Raw genomic sequence first — 26,795 nt, 5'->3', positions numbered from 1 at the left:
CTCTCTATTCGGATCATATGTATATAGCTGCTGGAATAAACAACTGCATGCTTTGTAATGCAAACGTAAACAAAATTGCATTGCTAAAAATACTAGTTTCACAAATTACTAGTTTCACAAATTACCGGGTATTTTAATGTTTACTGTATTTTAATTTTTTAATGTCGTCAGTCCTACAGTTTTTTTCTTCCATCTCAATGATACTGTATCGTCTGTATGATAAAAGATCGTCTAGAACACCGAAAATTCAATTTTGATGTAAGTATATACATGTACATCATATTTGAAAATAATATAAAAATACTCAAAACACGCATAAAACGCTTTCACTAACTGCGTACGTTACGCTAATATGCCAGCAATACCATATAAGAGAAATAAGTAAAAAGTTATAGCTAATTTGCTCGTTTAATCATGTTAATGTTTCACAATTCGTATACATTTGATTTTTCCGTTTCGTACTCAACTAAAGCCGAATGAATACAATGCTATAATTGATAGACATTCATATGAATATTAATAAGATAGCAACATGTTGATAATCATTCATTAGATATAAATAAAAGATACAAAGTAAATCGTTTCTGGCCAGTCTATACCCTTTTTAAGGGATAAACGTGATGATATTTTCCATTCCGTTCCGTTTTCCGTTCCGCATTTTAGCAACACCCATACATACATGTCTGTGTTTTCCGTATGCAGAAAAGGATTACGGTAGTTAAGATCAGCTAAAGGAATTCATTATTGTGTTTTAATTGGATTATCATTATGATGTTGACCAATTTAGGTAAGCATAATACATGTAGTAGCAGTAGCACAATATAATAAGATGCCAGCATGGGATTCCTGCCAGCATACATACACATGTATATAAGTTCTACTTTCACTTTCTAAATGTAATCTCCCTTTGACAGCATACTGTATCATCATCTTTTAATATTTAAATAAGCTTATCATCGTTACCTATCCTATCGCATTTGTAAAGTTTCTGTCATTTTAGTTGCAAAAGTTATTTTTTTCATTTGTCAGACTGCATGCACTGTTGAGTTGACCCCATATTGACCCTGTATAAACAATTTCTTATTAAATTTGTGTATTTCATATGTAAGTAAGTGTAGACACTTATATTTTTTATATGAGTAATAATAGGAAGGAAGGAGTATTTCTTTCTTAATGTATTATAATGCATCAAATACAATGTAGGTCATGACCTTATGGGACTGTTCTGACCCCACGAAACAGGAAAATACAAAATATCTTCTAAAGTCATTATGATGCATCAACTGGTGTAAAGTACATTAATGACCCCCAGGTGTTGTCTTTAACCCCCCCCCCCCCCCCCCCCCCCCCGCCTTTATGAAATAGGAAATGATATGATACACTGTATATTTTGTTAACTTCTGAGATCTGAGATCCTCATCCCTAAACCGTTTAATTTATTTTTGCTCTTTGTGTCATTGCGCGTAAAATTGTATTGTAAGATTATGCCCCCTTGGAGACACCCTGACATTTTAGAACTAGAAATAATAATGTATTTTATCTTATTCATATGTTATACAGTAGTGTTTGATCCATGTGGGTAATTCCTAGCCTAATGATGTCACTGCTTTGTTTAGGAGACTTTACAATTGCCCCAAATAGGTGAATACACATGGCAGTGATGCATATAACATTTTGTTTATAAATCTTAAAAATTGAATTAAGCAATTTCCAAAATGTTAATGTGAATCACGAGAGAAAAAGCAATCAAGAAATGATTTAAAATTTGCTACTGTACACATGTAAGAATGTATTAAGAAGACTGAATCTTTATAAGTAGGTTAGATTGGGGGGGGGGGGGGGGGGGGGGGATGAATGTGGAGTATAAACATTTATAATTTGAATCATTTATTGTTATTAATTAATTTTAACTTGTCAATGAATACTACTTATTGATCCCAAGGTAGAAATATGACCTCTGATCGTATCTCAATAGATCATTTGTCAATTATGCAAGGTGTAATGTAATTTTTTTTAAGAATAACATTTTTTACCAGTTTATAAAAGTTTTTAGACACCCAAATTATATTTTGATTTTAATAGATTATTCGACAAGGAAGGGGGGGGGGGGGAGAGAGAACAGTTTATATTTGAGTTTGTTTGGGAGTGGGGGTTCCAAGTCATATATTTGACAATTTTTTAATGTAATTTAAAATAAGACTAAGCCATACTACAGTCATGAACATGAATAGTATAGAACAAAACACAAACTAATACATGTACATGTATATATACATAGGAAGTATTACAAAACAGATGATTGATCTATATCTGGGTTCTTAAATTGAATCATATATCATGTACATATTATATTATTGTTTCTTTGTTCAAGGCATTTAAGATGGTATGTAGGTCATGATCCCAAGTGCTCTTCCTGAAATTATCAAATATCATAAAAACCATTGAGATCCCCACCTTAATCCAAAGATATTATTCCTCCTTAGGTCATGCAGGCGCATCAGATCATTATGGCATGTAAGTCATGACCCTAAGGGGTCATCCTGACCCCCTTAGAATCAGAAATTGTCAATTATCTTTAAATTATTGATGTTTGATGATCCTATCTCTATTTAATCTTTATCAATTATTAAGTCTCCTGAATGAAGTTTGGAGACTTATTGTTTTTGTACGGTTCTTAATACATGTATATATTCTTCATCTTCTTTTTCTTCTTTCCCGCTCTGAACTTGTTTCTCGGAAATGGCTGAACATAATTGTACAAAACTCTAGGATATGATAGGCCTGCAAATCTAGTTGTGCACCCTGGTTTGATTTTTCTCATTTTGGGTTAGACAACCACTTTTCGGGGGAGGGGGGGGGGGGGGGGTGTCAAAAGGGTGTGGGGTCTAACATTGAACCTTGTAGAAAGAATCATAGACTCTATTGTAAATGGTAACTTGAAAACGGACAAAGATAATAATATAGGGTTTTCATAATCATATATTGGCTGTTACTGGCAATATATAGGGTTTATTAGATCTTACCCCTGGGGTCATCCCCACCCCCCAGGAATTTGAAATTACCATATATCTCAGAAACTGTTATAATCATGACCCCTAAACCATATATATTCATGTTTCTGATGTCAAGGGGCATCAAATGTTATGTAGGTCATGGGCCCTGTGGGTGGTCCTGACGCCCTCAAACAGCAAGTCCCTTAATATCTTCAAAACAGTTGAGATCCCCACCCTTAAACCATATATATTCTTGTACCTTGTGTCAAGGGGCATCAAACGGTATGTAGGTCATGGGCCCCGGGGGTTGTCATGACCCCCCTTGAACAGGAAGTGCACGAATATCTCGAAAACGGTTGAGATCCCCACCCCTTAACCATATATATTCTTGATCCTTAAAGGGCATCAAAAGGTATGTACCGGTAGGTAATGGGCCTCAGGGTTAAATTTAATTTTTCAAAACCGTAATGCACATCTATGGAACAGTTCCTTTCATATCCCAAGATATGATGTGTCTATCCATTAAATCATAAAAGGAGTTCTAGGATCTATGTTTTTTTTTAAGTGATAAACGTCAATTTTCTGCTACATTTTGACTCCCTGGATGAAATTTAAATTTTGAAAACCTTACTGCACATCTATAGAACAGTCCCTATCATATCCCAAGATATGATTGTCTATCCATTAAATCATAAGAGGAGCTCTTGGATCAATGTTTGATTTTTTAGTGATAAACGTCAATTTTCTGCTACTATTTGACTCCCAGGATGAAATTTAAATTTTTAAAACCTTATTGCACATCTATAGGACAGCCCCAATTATATCCCAAGAGATGATGTAGCTACTCCAAAAGTTGTAAGAGGAGTTCTGGGAACCATATTTTTTTTGCCAAAAAACGTCATTTTTTGTTGCCCACTGATCCCCTTATTTAAAAAAAAAAATCTGGAACCTGATCATGCCTCAATATGACACCCCCAATCATATTCTAGAAGATCATTTGGCTACTGCTTAAAAAAAATGACGTTTTTTTAAACCAGTTTTTTTGTAAAAAAACGTCATTTTTTAGCCATTAAATGACCCCAAGGACAAAATTGAAAATTCTGAAACCTTATTGCGCATCTATAGGATACCCTAAAACATATTCCAAAAGATGATTTGTCTACTTTTGAAAATGTAGGAGGAGTTCGAGGAAGAAGGTTTTTTGTGAAAAAACGTCATTTTTTACCAATTATTTGACCCCCAGGACTAACAGAGAATTTTTGAAACTTTTTTACAAAACAACATGATACCCCAAATCAAACTCCAAGAGTTCAGTTTGCTGGTTTATAAGATGTAAGAGCTGTTTGAGAAAGTAAAACGTGACAGACGGACGGACGGACGGACGGACGGAACAGGGTAACAACAATATACCCGAACTTTCTTTAGAAAGTGCGGGTATAACTATAAACAAAATTTAGTTCAATAAAATAATACACACCTGATATAAATCATACATAAACATCTGTCCCATTTTATACACAGGAATAGTTGCATAAATGGGACAGTTCAGAATGCCCTTTCCAATAAGGTATGGTAGAGCACCCAGGTGAATGTGATCAGGATACGTCAGGAGGATGGCATCAATCTGATGAGCATGCCTGCATGTAAATATTAAAATGAAAATTATCTAATTACACAGTTCACATAGATTATTATTCCATTGCTTGCAAAAGTTTTTTAGCTTTCTTCTCTTCATGAATGACTAGTATCACTTGAAAGTGATTTTCTTTGATCTCAAAATCACAATGAGTCTAATTACCCCCCCCCCAATAATTTCATTTTTTTTTTTTTTTTTATTTGGGGGGGGGGGGGGGTCTCCAACTTTGGCAAGAGGAATTCAAGGTCTGATATATGAAATAGACTTTTATTTGCTATACATAAAAAAATCATTGGATTGAAAAATCTCATTTGCCTACACAAGAAGCATTAAATCTGAAATGCTGTGTTCTCAGATATGCATTATTGTGTTGTGTACCTTTTAATCTCCTTGATGAACTCCATGCTAAAATCCTCATCCCAACCACAATCCAAGAGGAATCTGAATTCATCCACCTGTAGCATGTAGCAGGGAGGTGACTCATTGTGAGCACCAGAGAATGGCTGAAGTTTTATAATGGACGTCATACTGCTTTATTTTATTGCTGACTGCACATTCCTAAAACTGCAGATATAAATCCATTTTTTTAATTCATACACATATAATCTACATTCAATAGACATTTCAAACAATTTCCAACTGGAGACTGAAGGTTTTACATTTAACCGTTTACTTTTTTTAAGCTACTAAATATGTAAAATTCAACATGTTCAATGCTTAATGTATCTCCAAATAAATTATAACATTGGGATTGACATTTGAGGCAATAATAGGCTTTGTCTGTTGTGCAATTCCAGTTTCTTTTTCTTGAAATATAATAAAACAAAACACTAAAACAAAATACTATCCCGGTCTTGCTTATCAATCACTCCGTAACAAACACCTCTTAAAATGTTGGTCACTACAAAGCTTTACACCGTCGCACATTTAATTGCATAGATACTAAATTCTGATGGTGCTATCATGATTTCCCTCTTCTAATATTTCTTTCTTTGTCAGGTTTAGTATATTACATATATATTTCATATATAATACCTGAACATTGTCTGATTATATACCTGCATGACAATCTATTCTTGGCATTTTTAATCTTAACAACAACTACTGAGGAAGACTTATTATTTAAATAACAAACTTCTTGTCTATAAATTGAGAAACACAATGATATTGCCATAAAAAGTTTCATTAACAGCTTTGTTTGGATTTTTTAATCATACTGTTAAATTAAGATCATGGTTTTTCACTTTTGATTTAAACTCAGACATATCCTTTAATAAATACTAATGTGACATCTTTGTATACATTCTTATATGAGGCATAAACGCCTTACATCTGTCTTTTTGCATGTCAATAAACAAATAATCATCTCCCGCCGGGTTTCACGTTTTCTGCAGACTCCATTTTAACAAGGGCGGTAACTTAATAAACTTCCGGTGAACTTTGCCACTTGAGAAGAAGATGAAAACAAGCTCGCCATCTCCTGTTTAACCAAATATGTTTCGGATACAAGGACACAGATGACGGAATATTGTACAACAGGATGTTTTTATATTTTTTATCCATCCTGGCGTTATGTACTTGTATAATAACGATTTTGTTTTTGAAATTTACATCTCTGAAGAATTTGAACTCTGGAAATCAACATCAGCAGGTGGTACATTTTATCATCGAAGATTAACACGATTATATATATATATATATATATATATATATATATATATATATATATATATATATATATATATATATATATAATAGTAATTTTTTTATTTGATTTTAACGAAAACCGTTTTTAAGACTTTGTTTTTTTTTAAATATTAACAGCTGATTAGGCCTAATACATTCTGAATTGAGAAAACTCTTATATTGCAGGGAAATGCATTACTGTCCTCACTTGAGTTCTTGAGGCTACTAAAGAAATCAAAGGTTTGTGTTTACAGTATCATACCCTTGTGGGATTTTATGAAGGATGTCCTGAAAAGTGAATTATTGAAATCTGTAGAAATACAAAAAATCAGGGTGTTGGTCTCTTATATTTGATGCATTTGTTTTTAGCAATTTTAACAACGTGTAATTATAACATCCATTATTGTTTAAGTTCAATATGAACAATGATAAGACTAAATATAAAACAAAGAAAATTCCTTCTAGCAACACAATCCAGCAACATAAATTTTAAAGTTAACATAATATTGATATTAAAAAATTGCTGATGATGAAGATTTTTGTTAAAAGTTTGTATGGCATAATTTTTCATAATCAAACTTTCAAAAATAATGTATGCACGTAAAAAAAGAAATAATTTCCTTGAAATTAAATGACACCTTTGAAGTCAATCATTATGATCAGTTTACTGCATAATAATGTCCTCATTTATTCATTTCTTGCCCAGGTAAAATGCTTAAAATAACTCTACCTTAATTGCTACAAACAAAAATTGAAATACCTGAAAATGCATTGAAAGAAAATACCTGAAAATGCATTGAAAGAGTTGTATTCATTTTTTGTCTATGCAAAAGTTTTTCTGACCACACAGGACATTCGGTCTTGTGTAATTAATAAACACAGAGGACCAAGGAGACGATATCAGTATTAAATTGCATGAAGAATTTAATGGTACTAATTGTTATCACAGAATTAGCATATAATTAAGGTTAATCAGTCCAAAACGTGCACAAATATTTGTGAGCAGTAAATACACAATTTTTTTAATGGGTGGCATTGTAGCTCCCAGGTCGTCCATCCAATTTTTTCAGACCGGGAGCTATAATCAAATTGTTTATATACCAGTATATACACAGTAATATTGATATCTGAGTTAAGTTTGTGTCTTCTTATTCTTCAATTGAGATTGATAAGATCATTACAACTTAAGCTTTATGTAAATTCCAGCCATTTCCTGTTGGTAATGTGAAAAGTTGGAGAATTTTGTCCTGTAACAACGGGAACAGAACATGGACAAGGAAATTCACCACCAGTGGGGGCACAGATTTCAATGCTATCGCAAGCTTTATCAAACTTCCCTCTTCTGCTCAGGTACATTGTGAAGAGAAAAAAAATTGTTCATTTTTTTAATAGATAGTTTAGATGGATTAAAATTTATTATAATTGAAATCATTTTACTGTAGTAGTTCCAATTTTGTTTTAATCAATGCCCATAAAAGCAGTTTTGTAAATATTGATTGCATAATCTTTGAAAAAAACATATTTCTGTGGGCTTTATAGCTGTATGTTTTTGCTTAGGTTGTACATCATACTCTAAAAGATGCAACAAAGACAGTGGAGTGGAAACCAGGGGTGGCATCAGCTGTATACAGAGCTTCAGAGAGATCCACCCCTCGTAGATCCTCCTCTTGGATGGACACCAGTGTAGGGGTGGATCAAGTGATAGAAACAGTGGCGGAGACAGTCTTCCAAGAGAATAGTCTCATAGAGATGTATGAGCAAGTTCTAACAAGGTATCACAGTTTACACACTCTTAGATAAAAAAAAAATAAATAAATGATATATGAATTTTACTAATCACTTCTTTTTAGCACGGTTTGTTATAACTTATGTTTCATTGTTTACTTTCATTAACATTAAAGGTACAGTAAGTCATTTAAAGATTTCGGGGGGGGGGTTGCAAAAATATCTATTGGAATAAATAAAGAATCAGTTGTTTATAAGTAAAAATTAATTTGTGGAAAAAATAATTTGGTACATATAATAACTTTACATAAAAGATATGATGCCTAATGAAATTGTAATCTAAACATCTACATGATTATACATATTTTTTTTCAATAAAAATAAATTAATCTTGATTGCTCAGATACTGGTTTCGAGAGGAAAATGGATGCTGCTGGATTCTTGAATCAAATATTGAAAAGCATGAACACACATTTTACCTTATACAGCCATTGGAAGGTATGTGTATGATACAAAACTGAAACGTCCTAATCATTTTGAAGAGAAAGAATATGAAGAATTAAGACCCTTAATTCATTCACAGATGAACTTTAAGAAAACAAAAAGTGTTTAAAAAAGTTATGTTGAACAGTTTCAAACAATTACTTTTCATAATGATAAAGATTGTAAACATATTGTGACTGCTAAGCTAAGATATTGATGAAGTCACTTGGGAGTCCATTACCTCAAAGGTTTTTGCCTGTTGAATTTGTTGAAACATTTTCTTGTTCTCATAATAAATATCATGAATAATATTCAATTTAGTACAATGTATATGTAAGATTTGTTTAATGTAGTACAGTGTACATGTTTCTACATGTATATTTTTGATATTTCTCTATAGATGTGGATACAGCATTACTTACCGTACTAAGCTATTCAAACAATACCACCAGGAGTTCAGCAGTAGAAAAAATGGTATCAGACCGTCTGTGTTCAATAAAAGACTACTTCTTCTACAGAAAACTTAAGGCAACCCCGTTTGTTGATTTAAAACTGCCAAGCAAGCACCACACTTATCGAGGATTCGATGCCCTGTCTTCCAGTGATGATGAAGATGACTGCAACATCTACCATCAGAAATTTCTCCATCTCCATCCAGAGGAGAGAACAGCTGTCCTTCAAAAATCCGAGTCCATCCTGAAACTTTCTCCCTCCAAGTTTTCTTCCAGACAGCGAACCTTTTCGGACAATGTGAGCATTAAGGACCTTTCCGGAAGTGACCGATCTCGCCCCCGCTCTCTGACACATCCTCACTCAACTAACTCAATACACGACTTACATTCCAAAGACAATAACAATGTTGCCAAACCAGCCTCTAATGATTTGGTGCTAAAAGAAGAGAACGGTGCTTTAGTGACAGAGAATGGTACTAAGGGGGAGACACTGGAACAGCTGACCCCTTCCTCCCCCGTCTCCCCTCAGGTAGTGGATGAGTCCATCAGTGATATGTCTGACTTAAGTGAATCTTCTAGTCAGGAAAAAGAGGACCACCGTGGCACAGGTAGTGCAAGAAATATCTGTGTTATTAATTCAGTTTCAGTGCATATTATTTAAGGAATTGATATAAATATTATCTTTGTTATGCCATATAACATAACTGGGGGCAGTATAAATGTGTAAAGTTAATTGTCTTTATCGATACAAAAGAGTACAAAATTGATATATTCTTTTATTAACTGCTACAAAATATAAATAGAACTTCAATGAAGATAAACACAGTATTCATGCATTTCATTTTGTGATATGGGCAGAACTATCACAAATGTTTTACAATGTACTCACTAATAATAGTAGCCAATTAAATAAAAGATGTTACAAACAGAATAAATCACGATATTTCACTGTATGAGTACTGAAGATTCCTTATTTTTTGCGAGTTCTTAATTCTGCAATCCAGCCATTTTGCATTTAATCGCGAGAATACATGTATGAAATCGCGAATACCAAATTTAGACCATAGTTTCATTCTGTTTACATCTTTAGAAAAATAAATGCGAGATTTTAAATTAAGTGAGATGTGCCTCCCGCGATTTTACGCAGATATTAATTCCTCGCATTTAATTATGAATTTACAGTATGTACATGGCAAAATCTACATACTTGTATCCAATTCCAGATGATGAAAAACATGCCAGAGAGGTGGCAAAGAACACTACATTGGCCAATCAAGTGGCAGCAGAGTTACTGGCCTTGGTAAGGTTTCGGCATTTAAAAGCAAAGACAGTTGTCATTTTACTTGATTTTTATATTCTACACTGATGGTAATTAGCTCACCGAGACGAAGTCGGGGGGAGCTTATGCTATACCCTCGGCGTCGGCGTCGGCGTCCGGACCTGGTTAAAGTTTTTGTTGCAGGTCCTGTATCTAACTTATTACTTGTCCTATCTTCACCAAACTTGCATGAATGATGCATCTGGACCTACTAATGGACTTGAGAGACTTGGATGCTGAATCTGGGCCATGAATTTCAGATGCTGGAGGAGGTTAAGGTGTTTGGAGCAGGTTAAAGTTTTTGTTGCAGGTGCCCTTTGATAGCCATTTCTAAGTTACTACTGGTCCAAACTTCACCAAACTTGCATAGATGGTGTGTCTTATGATACTGATGCACCTGACAGGCTTGAATGCTGAATCTGAGCCATAGGTTTCGGATGCTGGATGAGGTTAAGGTTTTTAGAGCTGGTTAAAGTTTTTGGAGCAGGTGCCCTCTGATGATTATATCTTACTTACTACTGGTCCTTACTTCACCAAACTTGCATGGATGGTGTGTCTTATGATACTTTTGCACCTGACAGGCTTGAATGCTGAATCTGAGCCGAAGGTTTCGGATGCTAGATGAAGTTAGGTTTTTCGAGCAGGTTAAAGTTTTTGTTGCAGGTGCCCTTTGATAGCCATTTCTAAGTTACTACTGGTCCCAACTTCACCAAACTTGCATAGATGGTGCGTCTTATGATACTGATGCACCCGACAGGCTTGAATGCTGAATCTGAGCCATAGGTTTCGGATGCTGGATGAGGTTAAGGTTTTAAGAGCTGGTTAAAGTTTTTAGAGCAGGTGCCCTCTGATGATCATATCTTAGTTATTACTGGTCCTAACTTTACCAAACTTACATGGATGGTGTGTCTTATGATACTGATGCACCTGACAGGCTTGGATGCTGAATCTGAGCCATAGGTTTCGGATGCTGGATGAGGTTTAGTTTTTTTGGAACAGGTCACATGTTTAATATATGTAGGTAATAGCACTATTTCAAACTTGCATATATGATCTAACTATAATATAAATGAATGGCAGAGGTAGCTTCAGATGCAGAGCCTGATCTCCATTATCAAGGATACTAAAAAATATATCTTAGTTATTTCTGGTCCTAACTTCACCAAACTTGCAAGGATGGTGCGTCTTACGATACTGATGCACCTGACAGGCATGAATGCTGAATCTGAGCCATAGGTTTCGGATGCTGGATGAGGTTAAGGTTTTAAGAGCTGGTTAAAGTTTTTAGAGCAGGTGCCCTCTGATGATTATATCTTAGTTATTACTGGTCCTTACATCACCAAACTTGCAGGGATGATGCATCTCATGATACTGATGCATCTGACAGGCTTGAATGCTGAATCTGAGCCATAGGTTTCGGATGCTGGATGAGGTTTAGTTTTTTGGAACAGGTTACGTGTTTTATAGATAATAGCTTGCATAATTGATTTAACTATAATATAAATGAATTGCAGAGGTAGCTTCAGATGCAGAGCCTGATCTCCATTATCAAGGATGCTAAAAATTCTCCTACCTCACTCAAACTTGCTTGATAGATGTGTTTGTTGTTAAATGATTTAACATGATTCCTATGATATAGTATTCTATGATATGATACACTATTGTTTTATATGATACAATGTAATATCATACATTATATTGTAAAAAGTTATATGATATGATATGATATTGTATCAATTTTTTTGTACATTATTATATGATATTGTATTATGATATTGTTATGTATAGTATTGTATATTATTATACAATATTGTAGAATATGATATTGTATAATATATTATTTTATCGAATGATATTGTTTCATATTATATTGCAATATATGATATTGTATCATATGATACCATATTGTATATTATAATTATAGCATATCGTATGATACAATATTGTATAATATGATATTGGTTTATATAATATATTGTTATATAATACATGAAATTGTATTATATGATATTATAAGATATCATATAATATGATATTGTATAATATGATATTGTATCATATGATATGATATTGTATAAAATGATATTGTATTATATAATATCGTACTGTATCAGATGATATTGTATCATATGATATGAAACAATGTTTTATCAAATTATATTGTATCATATGATACAATATTGTGTATCAAATATGATACAATATCATACAATACAAAATTATACTATATTATACAATATAATATCATATGTTACAATATTGTGATGTATTATGTGATATGATATAGTATCAAATAATGCTATATTGTATTTATATTAGATATGATGATATTGTATTATGTGATTAAATACAATAATGTATAACACGATACAATGTCATATTATATGTTACAAAATCATATTGCATCAATATTTATTACAGTATTATATTGTATTAAATGATATATATTGTAAGTATCATTGGATGCAATATCATATTTTATATTATTGTATTGATAAACATTGTATCTTATAATAATGTATGAAATGAACATAGGATTATCATACAATTTTTTTACATATGATATACGATATTGTGTCAAAACAGTATCCATGAATATCCAAGATCATTAACTATGATTTTCATATCATATGATAAAGGTGGTTTAAAAGGTGATGCCTCATAAAGTTGATGCCTCGTCTCGGTGAGCTTTGTAATCTGTGATTACCTATGTTTTTGGTTTAGAGAAAGTCATTGGATTTGATTCCTGTATGATGCTTATATTGATAGGTTCACCGAGTGTCAAACCTCGATCTAAAGGCATCAGCTCAGCAACAGCAAGATTCAACCGGAGGATGGATGTATGTATGATACGTGTATTTATTATTGGTTCTAAGATAATTTAAAGCAATGATTGACACATGGTACACTGCAATTTCACTGTCATAAGAATGATGCACTTGACGTGATTACAAGGAAACAATTTTTTAAAAGGAATGTTATGTTACAAGATTTAATTACATTGAGTAAATATGACATATTTTTCTTTTTTCTTTTTGTAGGTTTTGTGGCTTTGAAAGTGATGTGGTGATCATCAAACGTCAGTTTCATAACATCAATCTATCAGGAAGGTTTGTCAGTGACTTTTGATTTCAAGTTGATGATGAATATACAATTAATGTGAATATAATTTCTTGAATAAATATATGCTATACCAGACTCAAATGGGCGGTTGATATTTTTAGTTACATAGGAAAGGGCATTATTCAGGCGTCTCCTCAAGCTGTGATGGATGCTGTGAAGAATCCTAGGACAAGATACACATATGATGATAGCTTAAAGGTAAATACATGTTTGTTTGATGATTTCTTCAAGTTATTGATTGAGTAAATGAATACATATTAGATGTAGCTTATCTACCAGTATATTAGAGTTATCACTCTTATCGAATAAGGACAATGTACCTTAATTAAAAGACAATGTGATCAAAGCTTACCTAAGAGTAAAGGTGAAATAATCATATTTTTTTCATTTTCAGAGAGTAGACATCTTACAACATGTCACAGACAAGATCAAAATAGGTATGCCTACTCCACTACATAATTTTTGAAAGAGAGAATTGACAATTCTTTCTGCTAACTTTCCCAAGAATCTGCTGGCCCTGTCTTATCTAAACAAACATCAATCTTGCATCATAGAATACATAAAAGAAGTACCCAATGCTTCTGATGCTGAAATTTTACTGATACATGTTCATATATTTATCCGATTAAAAAACAAAACAAAATTCTAGTGCCGATCTCATTCCCAATGCACACACATAGGTTTTATGCATCAGACTTCCCCCTTATTTATACCATACATGTTTTATGAACACTATATTACATGTACATGTATATTGACAAATTATTATATCATATTGAAATACCTCTTTCAGTTTTGATATGCATATACATGTACCTGCTATTTAAGAAGCAAAACATTGAAAAAAAAATACCCGATACATATAGTATTACACACAAAAACTGATTCTCAGCAAACTTTTGAACCATTCCAAATAATGCTCCATAATGATTTGTGCTAAAATTATCTTTTTGGTCAATTTTTGTTGTAGTATACTACAGCAATGATGTGCTCCATAAGTTTAAGAAGTACCAGTATGACTGGTGTGTGATACAGAGTGAGAGACAAGATGGAGAAAAACTAGTACTGTCAATGGAGTCGGTGGAAAATGACCTTCCTGTGCCTGTTGGGGTCAATAGGTTAAAGGTTAGAGTACTTTATAAAATGTTAGTTTCTTCAACTTTTGTTGATTAATAAGCCGTAAAACTTCATAAATGATATTCAAAAAATAGTGCATTTCTCTTTATGTTGAACATTTTTTGTTTAAAAAATTTCAAGCAAAAATGAATGTGCAGATATATGGACTACACTTTTGCCTTTATTTACTGACTTTGTAATGTAGATTCCAGAATAAATATTCCTGGGATATGAGAAGTGTTCATTGCCAGTTTTGTTTAGTAGTAATGTTAGCATAGTGTTTACATGTAATTTAGATTCTTCCAAGTGGGTGGATTATTGAACCAGTCATTCGAGACAACAAGACAGTTTCATTGGTGACTTATGTCATGCAGGTAAATTTTCTGGGAATTATTTTTTCATTTATGAGAAATATACATGTACTTTCTTAATTCAAAATATAAAATTGTGAAAATAAGCTTTCATATACATCAAATTTAAAATTATGAATTTAAACACAACTCATTTAATGTATGGGTCTAAATTTCCTGTTTAGATGAATTATGGGTTGTGTTCTGATGGAGCAGCAGACAAAGTTCTAATTGATGAAATGGTATCCAAGCAACCCCTCAGCATAGCCTACTTACGTCAGTACTTACGCCCGCCCCTGGCTAAGGCACGGAAGATATCTCCTAGCAGAATGCACCACTCCAAGAAAACACTATAGAGCTGTACTTGTCAAGTAACATACTATAGGTGAAGTAGTACAGTACAATGTAAGTGTACTCAGCAAACTGCCAGTACATGTACATCTTAATTGAGCTTGTTGCCACTTTGTGCCATACCATTGTTACCATTGTTATAATGATAGCTGTGTACTGAGGTACCATTATATGGTGTATATTTACGTATTGTGTTCCTCGAAGTCTGTTTTAATATCAATATGCTTGTTATAAAAGAGTTTACAATGTTTGAAAATATCAATTGAGAACAAAATGAATGTTGCATGTATTAATATCATATCAGAACAACTGAATTTCTTTTTTTACAATTGTATTATTGCAGAGAATTACGATTTTTGGGTTAATATTCAGCTAACCTGAATTGAAAGGGCCTCAGTGTTAAGAATGAAAATACACTGTATGTGGAGAAAATGTTTAAGATCTTTTTAAACAAGACTTATTTTATTAAAATGTCCAAGATATTTTGTATTTGACTTTATAAAGCTGCTCTGGTCACAGTTTTAGCTATTGTTGCTCAGGTAAGCAGTGTGGCCCTCGAGCAACTTGTTTCTTTGGAGGGAATAGGAAAAGGGGTTTGATGGGGGAAAAACAATATGGTCTCGGTGTTTTATTACAAACAGCACATTTATTGAGTGTTATGGTAAACTGTTGATGTTTTTCATTAAACAATAAGTACAAGAGCTATTAGTCTAGTTTCATTGTAGGTACTTACAAAAATTTACACTTGATATTACTTGAAACAGTATTTTGTAGTGTATATATTTTAGTTTAAGTGGGTGCTAACTTTTGAATCAATAATATGATACATATAACACAGTAGCAATGCTTTTAAAAGGATCACTGAAACTCCAGCTGAATTGTACATTTATTATGTTTTATTGAACAACAAAAAAAAAGAACAAATGCACACTTCTTTTGTATAAAGTAGTTATGATTTTGAATTAAATTTAAAAATATATACCAGGTAAGGTAATTTAAGGTTGTGTTAGCTGACTCTGTCTGGAAATGATTAGCGAAATCGTTATTTTCTTTCTGCATTTACCTTAATTTATTATAGATTGTCTTTCACCCTTCCTGATGACTTACATGACTTGTACACTTTAACGTGTACTGAATTTAACTATCATTGAAAAAATGATAGATTGTTTTAATGGTATTGATTTTGTGAAATGGAGACTAATTCTACAAATTTATTCAAATTGAAATCAAGATTATTTCTGTTAACATTAATTTAAGAGATTGAGAATTGGATGTGATTTGTTTTCAGTGTTAATATACATTATGCACATGTACTTAGAATATGTATACAGTTGCTGCATTGTATTTATATTATTCAAAATAAGCCCACACTTGTTGTCAAATGAGAGCTTTAATTCATTCAGTGATATATAATGTACTTTTATATTTATTGCATATTATCACAGCCATAACTAGGCAAGCAATGCATGTGTAATTTGTTTATGATAGCCAATTAAGCTGAGGTTATATATACACAATTTTAAATGTATGATTATACAATTGAGTGCAGAATTTTCAATGTAGAAGAAAAGCTTAAGGGACTTATTAATGTTCATTTGACTTAATAAGTTCTCCATCAGGCTGGTCAATTTTAATTTTTTACATACATTGTATTATGGTGCTTTTACTACATGCTACCTTTGTTCAGGCTTTTTAAGGAAGACTTGTGTGTGTACACATTATATGTACTACCAATATGTTATGCATGTAGATGTAAATGTTTTAGATCATCAATGGAACCTTGTATACAATTCCACAGATACTTGTACCGGTATTTAATTTGTTTTAATTATAATTTATTTTAGGGGATGGTAGTCAAAGTACTGTGTTTTAGTGTAATTCAGTTGTAGAAGATGCATTGAGATTGGGGTGAATCTAGAAAGTTGATAGCAATTATTGGCCCCCAAGTGTTTCAATGAAAAAGAATGATGGAATATAAATATAAGGTTGAAATGATTGTTAAGCTCTGAACAACATGTACACATATGCTGTATATATGCTATTATCAATTAATATTATAAGTGTAGCATATCTGCACAATGACCTATCTTACGAGATCCCCGATAATACTCGTACACATTTAACTCTTGCCTTCCCTAGAGTTAGCTATCTTTGGGGTGTTATATGTACTTATGAAATTAATTTGAATCTTTTTTAAACCAAACAGTATTGCCAGAAAAATATATCATTTCAAGGTTTTTCTGATTTTTTTTAAATGCACATTTGGGTTTTTTTTTCTTGTAAAGATCTATTTATTTTGCTATGTCCTGTTTTCTTTTGAACTGCATGTACCGCTATATAATTTATTCTATAAATGTGTTAAACTCAATACATTTTACTTATTGTGTTATAGAGATAGTTGAAGACATGTATGAGATTAAGTATAGCAATTATATACAGTAGATTGTCAAAATTTATCATTTTCCCACAAAGTTAAACCTGTTGTGAATATTATCATTAGTTTTCAAAAATGTTTCAAAGCTTATACCTTGATCATTGCAGCATGAATTTAAAACCACCATGATTGTTACTTTTTGAAGCAAGTCATAAAATTTTATCACTGTTGAATTGAAATGACTTACAGTATGCAACCTGTACAGCTATTTTGTAGAAGATGTACAAGATATGGGTAATCATTTTAAGTTTTGTTTTATCTACTTTATTATGGTGATGTGTGTGTATATATATACATAATATTATTTTAAATATTGCCTTACCCCACACAATTTACTTTTCCTTATATTAGAAACAACCTGTATTCCTTATATTGGAAAACTGTAAACAGTGAAAAATACTCTCCCCCCGTTTATTTTTGCCCCATTTGCCCTCATTGTCAGCGGTTGAATTTAAGATTTGGAAAATTCCTATGTCTCAAACTGTCTCTCTTTATGCACAACTTTGTCTAGGCGAATTCAAGACAGGGTGAAGCCGTTTGTAAGTGAAAAAAGTGAAAATAACACAGGGGCGAAAATATCCCTGTTTACAGTAATCTTTAAAATGTTTTTGTTTTAACTGCTGGTGTATAATAATGACTTCTGAAAATTTAGAATTTCCCTTTTTTATTCATGAGGAAGATTGACATATTTTCAATTATTTTTTTTTCTATTTTTTTTTTTTTGTCTATTTGCTTTTATTAATTACCTGGATTGGAAGTTTGGGTTGGGTGTATTTTCCTAGTCGCATAAATCAGCAGGATTGTTATCATACATTTATGATGTTACATTTACATTGCACATGAACTATACTACCAGTGTTTCCATATTTAAGAAGTTCTATAACCGGTGATATATAAATTCATTTCCAAATCAAAACAGTTATAATTAAGGGTAAAAAAGTGTAAGAATAATTTTTTCATTTAATATTTTTTTTTTATTTCCTGTTCTGTTTTAGTTTAGTCCCATATTGATTCAGTTTTAATCAATTTTTATTTCAAGAGTGGTATATGAAATAGAAATACTCTGTAAACATGCATGATATTGTAGGTAATTTAATGTAGACATATGCAATTAGACAATGATAATAAATAAAATATGCTGTAAATTTTGTGATCTTTGAAAGTCAAGAAATGAGTTATGCATATTGTAGTCAAGCTATGCTGTGTATCTTATAAAAGTTGTTTACATCTACCTGCGATGTGAATTTTATAAAAATGTTTTACTGTACTTCTAAATGTAGTATATACATTTTGTATACATGTATGCATATTCAAAAGTTGTAAAACAAGGTCTGTAGCAATAAACATTGTCAGTTTGAAGTATATTGTGAGCATTCTGTAGATTTGTCAGAAACTTGTTCAGTCACATCAGAAAGCCAGTCTATTTTAACAATAATGCTAGAACTGTTTTGTTTCAGCAACCATGTATTTTTCTGTTGCATGTTACCAATATGTTGGGTGTATTGTTGCTCAAATTATCAATAAAAAATAACTATTAACTCATAATTTTATTATTTTTTCCTAGCTAACAAAATTTCCTTGTTTGCTCCTTTTGAGGTACAATCTTGCATTTGTATATATGGTGCTTGAAAATTCATATGTATTTTCTCTAAATTAAGGAATCTAATTTAAAAGTTTCACACACTGCCCCTCTTCCAATGTAAGAATCGGAATGATTGCTAGGAAAGGTTTTACATTGATCAAATTACATACAAAAGGGGCAAAACCCCCACAAACAAATTCTTATCAGAAATTCCTTTTGAAATTCCGTTTCAAACGATGTACATTGATTTGTAACCCTTGAATAGGTTCAATGATTTAAGTATATAAAACTTGTGTATTCGTACCAAAGTATTCATAAAGGGTATTGTTTTAAAAGTTCATTGCCTTTTATTTTTTAGAGCGGATTTATGCTCCATATTTTTGTCAATGTCTCATTAATGTCTAATGGAAAACGAGCCAATTTTAATGACTTACAATACATATTAAGGATTTTTATTTTGCATCTCAATACTAGTTTTTGAACGCCTGAAGAAAATCATCGAAGTCCTTAAACTCGTTGCCAAAGCGCATGTAGCATTGGATAACGCACTCTGTTACGGAAATGACACCAATGGTTAGAGCACCAGACCGTAGACAATTTTACAAAACGGGGCTTTTTATAATTTGAGGGTTCGATACCCCCAAAACTTGAGGCATGCAGTAATTGTTTGTATTTTTGAATGTTTGTTAAAATATTCAGACTGAATATTGTTGGAAATAATGCTTTCGAAAAATCGTACTATGTTATTTAAGAAATTATTTAAATGGAAAACATTAAAAAATTAAAATATTTTACAATTGCACTAATGGACATGCACTTGTGCCATCTTATTGATCCACCTTCTTGTATTAAATGAAAAGATTAAATTTGAAAATGTATTTTACAAATAACCCAAAGGCGTTTGCGCCGTCGTGCATAAATTAGCTCATCTTTAGTTTATTGGTGGAATATTTCGGTAGCTTAAGAGTAGGACTGACTGACAGACGATTCAATAGCTTTGCATAGGGTTTGATTAATTGCATTAAGGCTCTGGTGCAATTATACAAATACTATTGACTTGAATTGTATTCTTTGAATTAAAATGAAATAATGCTTATCTATGGAGGGTAATCGTGTTCAAAAATCCAGACATGTAAACTTGTGAATCCGAATATGTAATCGTGTTGATGTGTGAGCCTGAGCATGAATATGTGTAATTCTGATCGTGTAACCTATAAAACTCGGACATAAACACGTGTAAGATTTGACTCAGTTCCTTCGCATGATGCACATTTTGCAACTTTATTGTTTACATTAGTTAATTAAACCTTCAACTTTGCACACTTTCAATCCATAGTTTCTGCGTTTGTAACTTCAGGCTCGGCAATAGCACATCTGACATGATACAAATTGACAAATGTAAAGTCTACAAGTTTGTCGAATTTTATATGGCAACTGCCTTGCTGCGGGAAAAGGCATGCCGTAACCGCCGGACCGGAATGAACGAAAAATAAACATAATATTCAGCTAAACTGTTGCAACAAGCTTTTAATGAACGACACCTTTTCTATCAAAAACACCGGTATTATATTAAGAAAAACAAATTGAGGTATGATTGAAACTGGACCAAACAGGAAGAGGTTCATGTAGAAAAAAAAATCGTTGCCGATTTGACGAATGCGCTAATTTCCGTAATATAATTCTTATGGTATTATAAAAGGAAATGCCTAATATCTTATATCTCTAAAAAAAATTGACATGTAATTTAAACTGGAATATAAGTAAATGCGTACTCTTTTCTAGAAATGAGACGGATCAAAAAATTTCCTAAGGGGGTAAATATATTTTGAGCGGCATGGGGTTCGAAGACCGCCGTGAGGTCCCATGTAACTCCATTGCTTCTGAATTCTAAGAATTTCGAGAGTGAAATTTTAACCGGGTTTCCGATTATTGAAATAGTAAAAATTGCAGGCGGGCGAGTGGCTGTCAAAAAGGTACCCTTATTGTACCGATAACTCCTCGAACAGTTTTCAAGATAGGAAGTTGTTCTTTTGCAGATCATTTATACGTATATATCAGAAGTATGCAAATTGCTAGGATTTTGATTTCTGATAATTTATAAAAATATCAGCTGTTGAACTTAGTCATTTTTGGGCAAAAACATTGCATATAGAGTACCCCATTTTTACTCTTGTAATTTTTTGAATTAGTTAGAATAAACGACCTGCAAGGATTTAGTAATTTTTCGCGGAAAAATTTATGTTACTTTACGTGTATTTATACTTTTTGTTGTTGTGTAAGTGAAAGATAAATAATAACACAATCTTCAATAATAATAAAAAAAGAAGTGCATACTAGTCATTTTTGTGCGTCGTAAATTGAAGTTTTACTATGGGAGGCACTGTAGCTCAAAGATCGTCCATCTGTATTTTTAAACAGGGAGATACAGACCTGCAGCTAGTTCACAAGTGGCCGTAAAGCTGTATTATACTAGCTCTCCAGAAAATTTTTATCAGCCAACTTCACAAAGTGAGTCTTTATTGAACCGACATTCAGGACGTCATACTCAATCCCGTAATAATTGCTTAAAATAATTTTTTAAAAATGTCAATTTTTACCTTCATGATAGGCTTTTTTTCCTATATATTGCCGACCATGCAAAGAAACAATTCTTAAAATAATTTATACACATTTTAATTTCACGATAACTTTGCAACTCAGCTGACGGACCCCGTGTAATTTTTCGCGTGGGGGGGGGGGGGGGGGGGGGGTCTTGTCACAACTTTTTGGTAGCGAAAAGGATACATTTGGAGATATTTTCTTAATTCAGCCGAGGCCTATACTTTAACAATTTGCTGCATGTACTCTAATAACAGTGGCGTCGGAAGCAAATTGAAGGGGGGGGGGCTAAACTAATCATGAAAAATATTGACAAGAATTCCCATAATCATGAAAATTCTAATCCGTGGGGGAGGGTATACCAATAACTCCAATCTTACCTGTCCAATTTTTTCCCCCCAAATCATGAAATTCCTAATCCGTGGTGGTGGTGGTGGTGGGGGGGGGGGGCTAGTATACCTACTATGACTCTAATTTTCAATAAACTATTAATAATTCATTCTCTTTAAGGTCTTTTAAGGAACAATTTTGTTTGTTGCGAGGAAAAAGTAGGGTGGGGGGGGGGGGGTTGAGTCCTCCTTGTTGCTATGTTCCTAATGGTTAGGCCTAACTTGGCAAAAAAGTGGGGGGGGGGGGGGACTTACCCCCCCCCCCCTGGTTCAGACGCCTATGAATAAAAATGCGTATATATCTTTATACACGTGTATTCAAACAAAGTCATTAAATGTAATTTTTTTCAGTTCTAAGAGGATATCTGAAGCCGATCGAATTCTTTACTCGCATCTTTTATACATTCTGTTGATTAAATGTACACCAATCTCATAATTGAATTTTCCGAAAAATAATACTCTATGAAATGTTGTTATCCAGAGATAATATGATTATAGGCTTACCTAATATTTTTTTTTATTTATTCCGTCCCTATTCCGGCGATTACGGCATGCCTTTACCTGCAGCTAACCTTTTTCTATCAGTGACGTCACTGTTTCCATATAAGGTCATGTCAAAATTCGACAAACTTGTAGACTTTACATTTGTCAATTTGTATCATGTCAGATGTGCTATTGCCGAGCCTGAAGTTACAAATGCAGAAACTACGGATTGAAAGTGTGCAAAGTTGAAGGTTTAATTAACTAATGTAAACAATAAAGTTGCAAAATGTGCATCATGTGAAGGAACTGAGTCAAATCTTACACGTGTTTATGCCCGAGTTTTATAGGTTACACGATCAGAATTACACATATTCATGCTCAGGCTCACACATCAACACGATTGCATATTCGGATTTACAAGATTACATGTCTGGATTTTTGAACACGATTACCCTCCATACTTATCATAACTCGTATGTTTCAGAAAATACATATGTCATAATTTTTTTCTCTCTCAAGAAATTCAAAACTTACTACATAGATATAGCGCAATGGAATCCATACTTTTCCCCAAATTTAAAGATAACCATATAACAATTATCCTATTAAATTTTTTATAAGTTTAGCCCCTGCCCCCCCCCCCCCCTTCAATTTGCTTATGACGCCACCGTTATGTGTGTATTCTGTAAACTACTGAATAGCTATCAAAAACGATAACACAAAAAGTCCCAATGGTTTATGAATTGATCGAGAGACACGCGTTACTATACAAGAGAAGTACCTGTTTATATTACAAATATTACCAAATTAATTATCAATAGATCGTTCACTGGAGTGTTAGGACGTAGTATATAGGGCCGTTTTATGACCGTGTGTCAGGCCCGATGTGTATTGCACGGTATATAAACAAAGCATCGCCACCGATACACCTCTGCACCATTACCTGAAAGGGGCTCACTAAAGGAAAAGTTAGTTAGATAGTAGAACTACCAATTCTATCAGTACCTGTACTATGGACCAAGAACCCTCTCTGAAACCCCCATATTTAAGGTGTCGTCGAACGCATGTCCAAGGCATGAATAGGGAACCGACATCATTATATTCCAGATTGCTTATATCAATCGTCTTTCACTCCCATGTATTAACTTATTGTTATTTTTTTACGACAAAGTGTGTTAGTAACTTTCTGTAGTCTTTATACTTACGTATATACTACCATGAAGTCGAATATCATGGGACAGTTGATTTTTCAAGTGATATTAGCCATAATTGGTAAGTAAAATTTTGTCATTTTTTGTGTTGAGTAACAGTATTGACGAAGAGAACCATAGTCCTATTTTTAAAATCAAATTGATACAATATTAATTGCTGATTTCTTGGAATTTCTATGAAATATATGTACCAGAGTTAATATATTGGCACATTATCATCTTGTACTTTATGAAAGGGGCTCTAAAGCAACTATGTTTACGAGCTAAAGTTTCTAATTCTTTACAAATGAAAATGTAATCAAAATAGTCGTACAAACTACATTAAAGGTTTAAACCCGTCAATGATATATATCTTTCTATCTCAATATTTTGTAAATTTGATTCATTTCTGATAAAATTTTGTTTTTTTTACTTTGTTACTTTTAAATTTTTATAGATACATTGTTTTTAATTCAAAGTCTTCAATCTTTAAAGTAACACTTTTGTATTTGAAAGCGGAAGTATGTGGTCAAAGTCCGGGAGAGACCCCCACAGACTTCTTGAACACAGCCCCTCAGGTCAACACCATCACCACCAGAACGGTAATGGATCGGTCCACGTCCACTGGTGGGGGCGTTTTCCCCGGGGGCACAACCACCACCCTCTTTCGACAGGGGCCCTTGGACCGCGGCTTCACCCTACAGCAAGAAAACGTTTTCCGGCAGGTGCCCGTGGATGGCATCATACCCTCGGAACCGAGACGCACTCTCCCACGAGAGTTGCCCCTTGGGGATCCTCTATCCGGACGCACCCTTACACGAGAGTTGCCCCTTGGGGATCCTCTATCCGGACAACCAGGGCGTCCTCTTCAGGTTGACCCCAGAGGTCAATGCCCAACGTTTTTGTCCAGATACGAAGGGGATATTCTCGTTATTAATCTTGTACCCGGGACATGCGACATGCAAGTATCTAAATTAGTAACGAATTATACATACGTGTATTGGACAAACATGTTTAGTAATTTAACCCGCGTATAGTTTTGAAAACCGGAGTGTGTTCGAGTTATATTTCTGATTTCTTCACGCCATTGAAACACGTTATATTGTTGTCTTCTTTGCATTAGGTTGATTTTCGTCCAAGACCAAACTCATCTCTTCCCGGCAGCTGCTGATATTCTGTTAAACACTGGCTCAGGGTCGGTAATTCAAACACAACTTTATACGTTTCTAAGATTATATCCGACTATGTTTTGTGCATATAATTTTATAATTTCAATCATTTTCATGTTTGCAGACGAATTCTTTTGCCGATGGTATCGTTCCGGGGTAACTCCACCACAGAGAGCATAGCGACCGACTGTCCTATGATTCCACTGCGATATCTTGGTCCAAGGATTGTTCTGGACACTATACCAGGACGTTGCCAAATGTAACACTCTCTCTCTCTCTCTCTCTCTCTCTCTCTCTCTCTCTCTCTCTCTCTCTCTCTCTCTCTCTCTCTTCAATGATAGTTTAAAATTGACGTAGGCATGATATATCAGTCAGGGTTAGATTGCATTGTACTGAATGAATCTAGTATATACAGAAATCTGTATTTGTCTTTTATTCCAGAGTTCTTGGAATTAGAAGGTTTCCTATTTTAGATCAACCAGACGTCCCAGGTTTTCCAGCCGAGCCAAGGTCAATACCAATATCGTTTTCGCTGTCAATTAACTCCTCCAGAGTAGAAAGCTGGTTGGGATGTAATCTAAAGCTCATTTTATGATGAAATTAATAACCGTTTTTAATGTTTGTTTTTTTATGTAATGCATTGCAGATGGGTGACAAGAGCTGTATTCGAAAGAACAAGCGGTATACTTTGAGTCAACGTGTGAAGAAATATTGTAAACCAATAAATATGTTTAGTTTATATGCAGTTGCAATGTGTCTTCTTTACCCTAGTCTTCATTTTTTTTTGTTTTATAATAATACAAAACACATAAAAAATACATCTGTGTTCAGTTTTTGGATGTCGATATTCAAATGTTGGCAACGAAAAGATTGCATGATCAATGTAATTTTTAAAAAAACATTAATCCTATGTGCTAAATATATGTATGCAAGTAATTAATACATGTAGTTTTGTATATACAATCGTAAAATCAGTCCTACGCTCTCTTCTGTGGAAAAAGGTAGCATCCGAAAGGATTGTTAACCAAGGCCAGTGAAATTGATCAGTTAAATACTTATTTAGCGGCTAGTATTTACCCATAGCTAAAGGTGCAAAATAGATTTTGCCCACTTAAAAATTTAAGACAGCTATATAGGCTCAACACAATTAACTATGCTGGGTTAGACATTAATTTTCATAACCTATATATTTCATCGGTTGAATTCGAACTGCTCCAAACACCTCCTTCCCGTATAAACAAAATAATATGAACACTTGTTTGATTTTCTGTCTACAGAAATATGTTTGGTTGTTTAAAAAGGGCTATGCAAAGCCAGAAAGTATGCAGCGTCCACCAAAACATGATGTGGCGCCCGCCAATAACCTATTGTCTTTTACTAATTAACAATTTTTAATTGTCAATGAGTCAATGACTAATTTGTCATGGACTCATTGACAATTAAAAATTGTTAATTAGTAAAAGACATTATTCTTTTAGTTGTCATGAGTATGTCTTTTTTAATAAAATTTCTTTTACGATATTTTTATTGATAAGGTACATTTCAATAAATTGTTCTAAAGGCCCTTCTAAACAAATAAAAAGACAACTACTGAATTTCTCGTCATATTAATATTATAAGATTATTTTTTCAACCCTTCATTTCTGAGATCAAAGTATTAAAGCAATTTTGCATTGCAAACTGCGTAAAATATGTAGCATATAGAGCACTATAGTTT

The 26,795-nt window shown here is 33.2% G+C and overlaps 3 protein-coding genes across 3 annotated transcripts in view; 2 read left to right on the top strand and 1 right to left on the bottom strand.

The window, feature by feature from the left end:
* Positions 1–6,069, bottom strand: part of LOC128177826 (cleavage and polyadenylation specificity factor subunit 2-like) — a 70,315-nt gene extending 64,246 nt beyond the window's left edge. Inside the window, exons 1-3 of the mRNA XM_052844694.1 lie at positions 5,960–6,069; positions 5,008–5,193; positions 4,471–4,630 (exon numbers count right to left, since the gene is read on the bottom strand). Coding sequence (XP_052700654.1) covers positions 4,471–4,630; positions 5,008–5,156 — 309 coding nt within the window. The 5' untranslated portion in view covers positions 5,157–5,193; positions 5,960–6,069. The remainder of the gene's footprint in view (positions 1–4,470; positions 4,631–5,007; positions 5,194–5,959) is intronic.
* Positions 6,070–6,146: 77 nt separating this feature from the next.
* Positions 6,147–19,212, top strand: LOC128177827 (uncharacterized). The gene is made up of 14 exons (XM_052844695.1): positions 6,147–6,280; positions 6,502–6,555; positions 7,522–7,665; positions 7,873–8,087; positions 8,444–8,538; positions 8,924–9,583; positions 10,199–10,275; positions 13,063–13,133; positions 13,335–13,403; positions 13,518–13,614; positions 13,811–13,853; positions 14,387–14,541; positions 14,829–14,906; positions 15,068–19,212. The coding sequence occupies exons 1-14, from the start codon at positions 6,170–6,172 to the stop codon at positions 15,236–15,238; spliced, it is 2,040 nt and encodes a 679-aa protein (XP_052700655.1). The 5' UTR covers positions 6,147–6,169; the 3' UTR covers positions 15,239–19,212.
* A 4,577-nt stretch (positions 19,213–23,789) lies between these two features.
* On the top strand, positions 23,790–25,826 carry LOC128177831 (uncharacterized). Its single transcript, XM_052844701.1, has 6 exons — positions 23,790–23,991; positions 24,426–24,870; positions 25,033–25,104; positions 25,203–25,337; positions 25,520–25,588; positions 25,725–25,826. The coding sequence occupies exons 1-6, from the start codon at positions 23,937–23,939 to the stop codon at positions 25,768–25,770; spliced, it is 822 nt and encodes a 273-aa protein (XP_052700661.1). The 5' UTR covers positions 23,790–23,936; the 3' UTR covers positions 25,771–25,826.
* The last annotated feature ends 969 nt before the right edge of the window (positions 25,827–26,795 follow it).

The sequence above is a fragment of the Crassostrea angulata genome, chromosome 3 (assembly GCF_025612915.1).
Source record: "Crassostrea angulata isolate pt1a10 chromosome 3, ASM2561291v2, whole genome shotgun sequence".
NCBI lineage: Eukaryota > Metazoa > Mollusca > Bivalvia > Ostreida > Ostreidae > Magallana > Magallana angulata.
The sequence above is the reverse complement of the archived record's forward strand: the minus strand, read 5'-3'. Positions and strand labels throughout refer to the sequence as shown.

Bases quoted from the DNA above. Each gene is read 5' to 3' on its own strand.
- LOC128177827 (XM_052844695.1), top strand. From the start codon at position 6,170: ATGTTTTTATATTTTTTATCCATCCTGGCGTTATGTACTTGTATAATA. The intron at 13,404-13,517 runs GTTTGTCAGTGA...TGATATTTTTAG, and splicing joins AACATCAATCTATCAGGAAG to TTACATAGGAAAGGGCATTA. The intron at 14,542-14,828 runs GTTAGAGTACTT...CATGTAATTTAG, and splicing joins TTGGGGTCAATAGGTTAAAG to ATTCTTCCAAGTGGGTGGAT.
- LOC128177831 (XM_052844701.1), top strand. From the start codon at position 23,937: ATGAAGTCGAATATCATGGGACAGTTGATTTTTCAAGTGATATTAGCC. The intron at 25,338-25,519 runs GTAACACTCTCT...CTTTTATTCCAG, and splicing joins ATACCAGGACGTTGCCAAAT to AGTTCTTGGAATTAGAAGGT. The intron at 25,589-25,724 runs GTCAATACCAAT...AATGCATTGCAG, and splicing joins GGTTTTCCAGCCGAGCCAAG to ATGGGTGACAAGAGCTGTAT.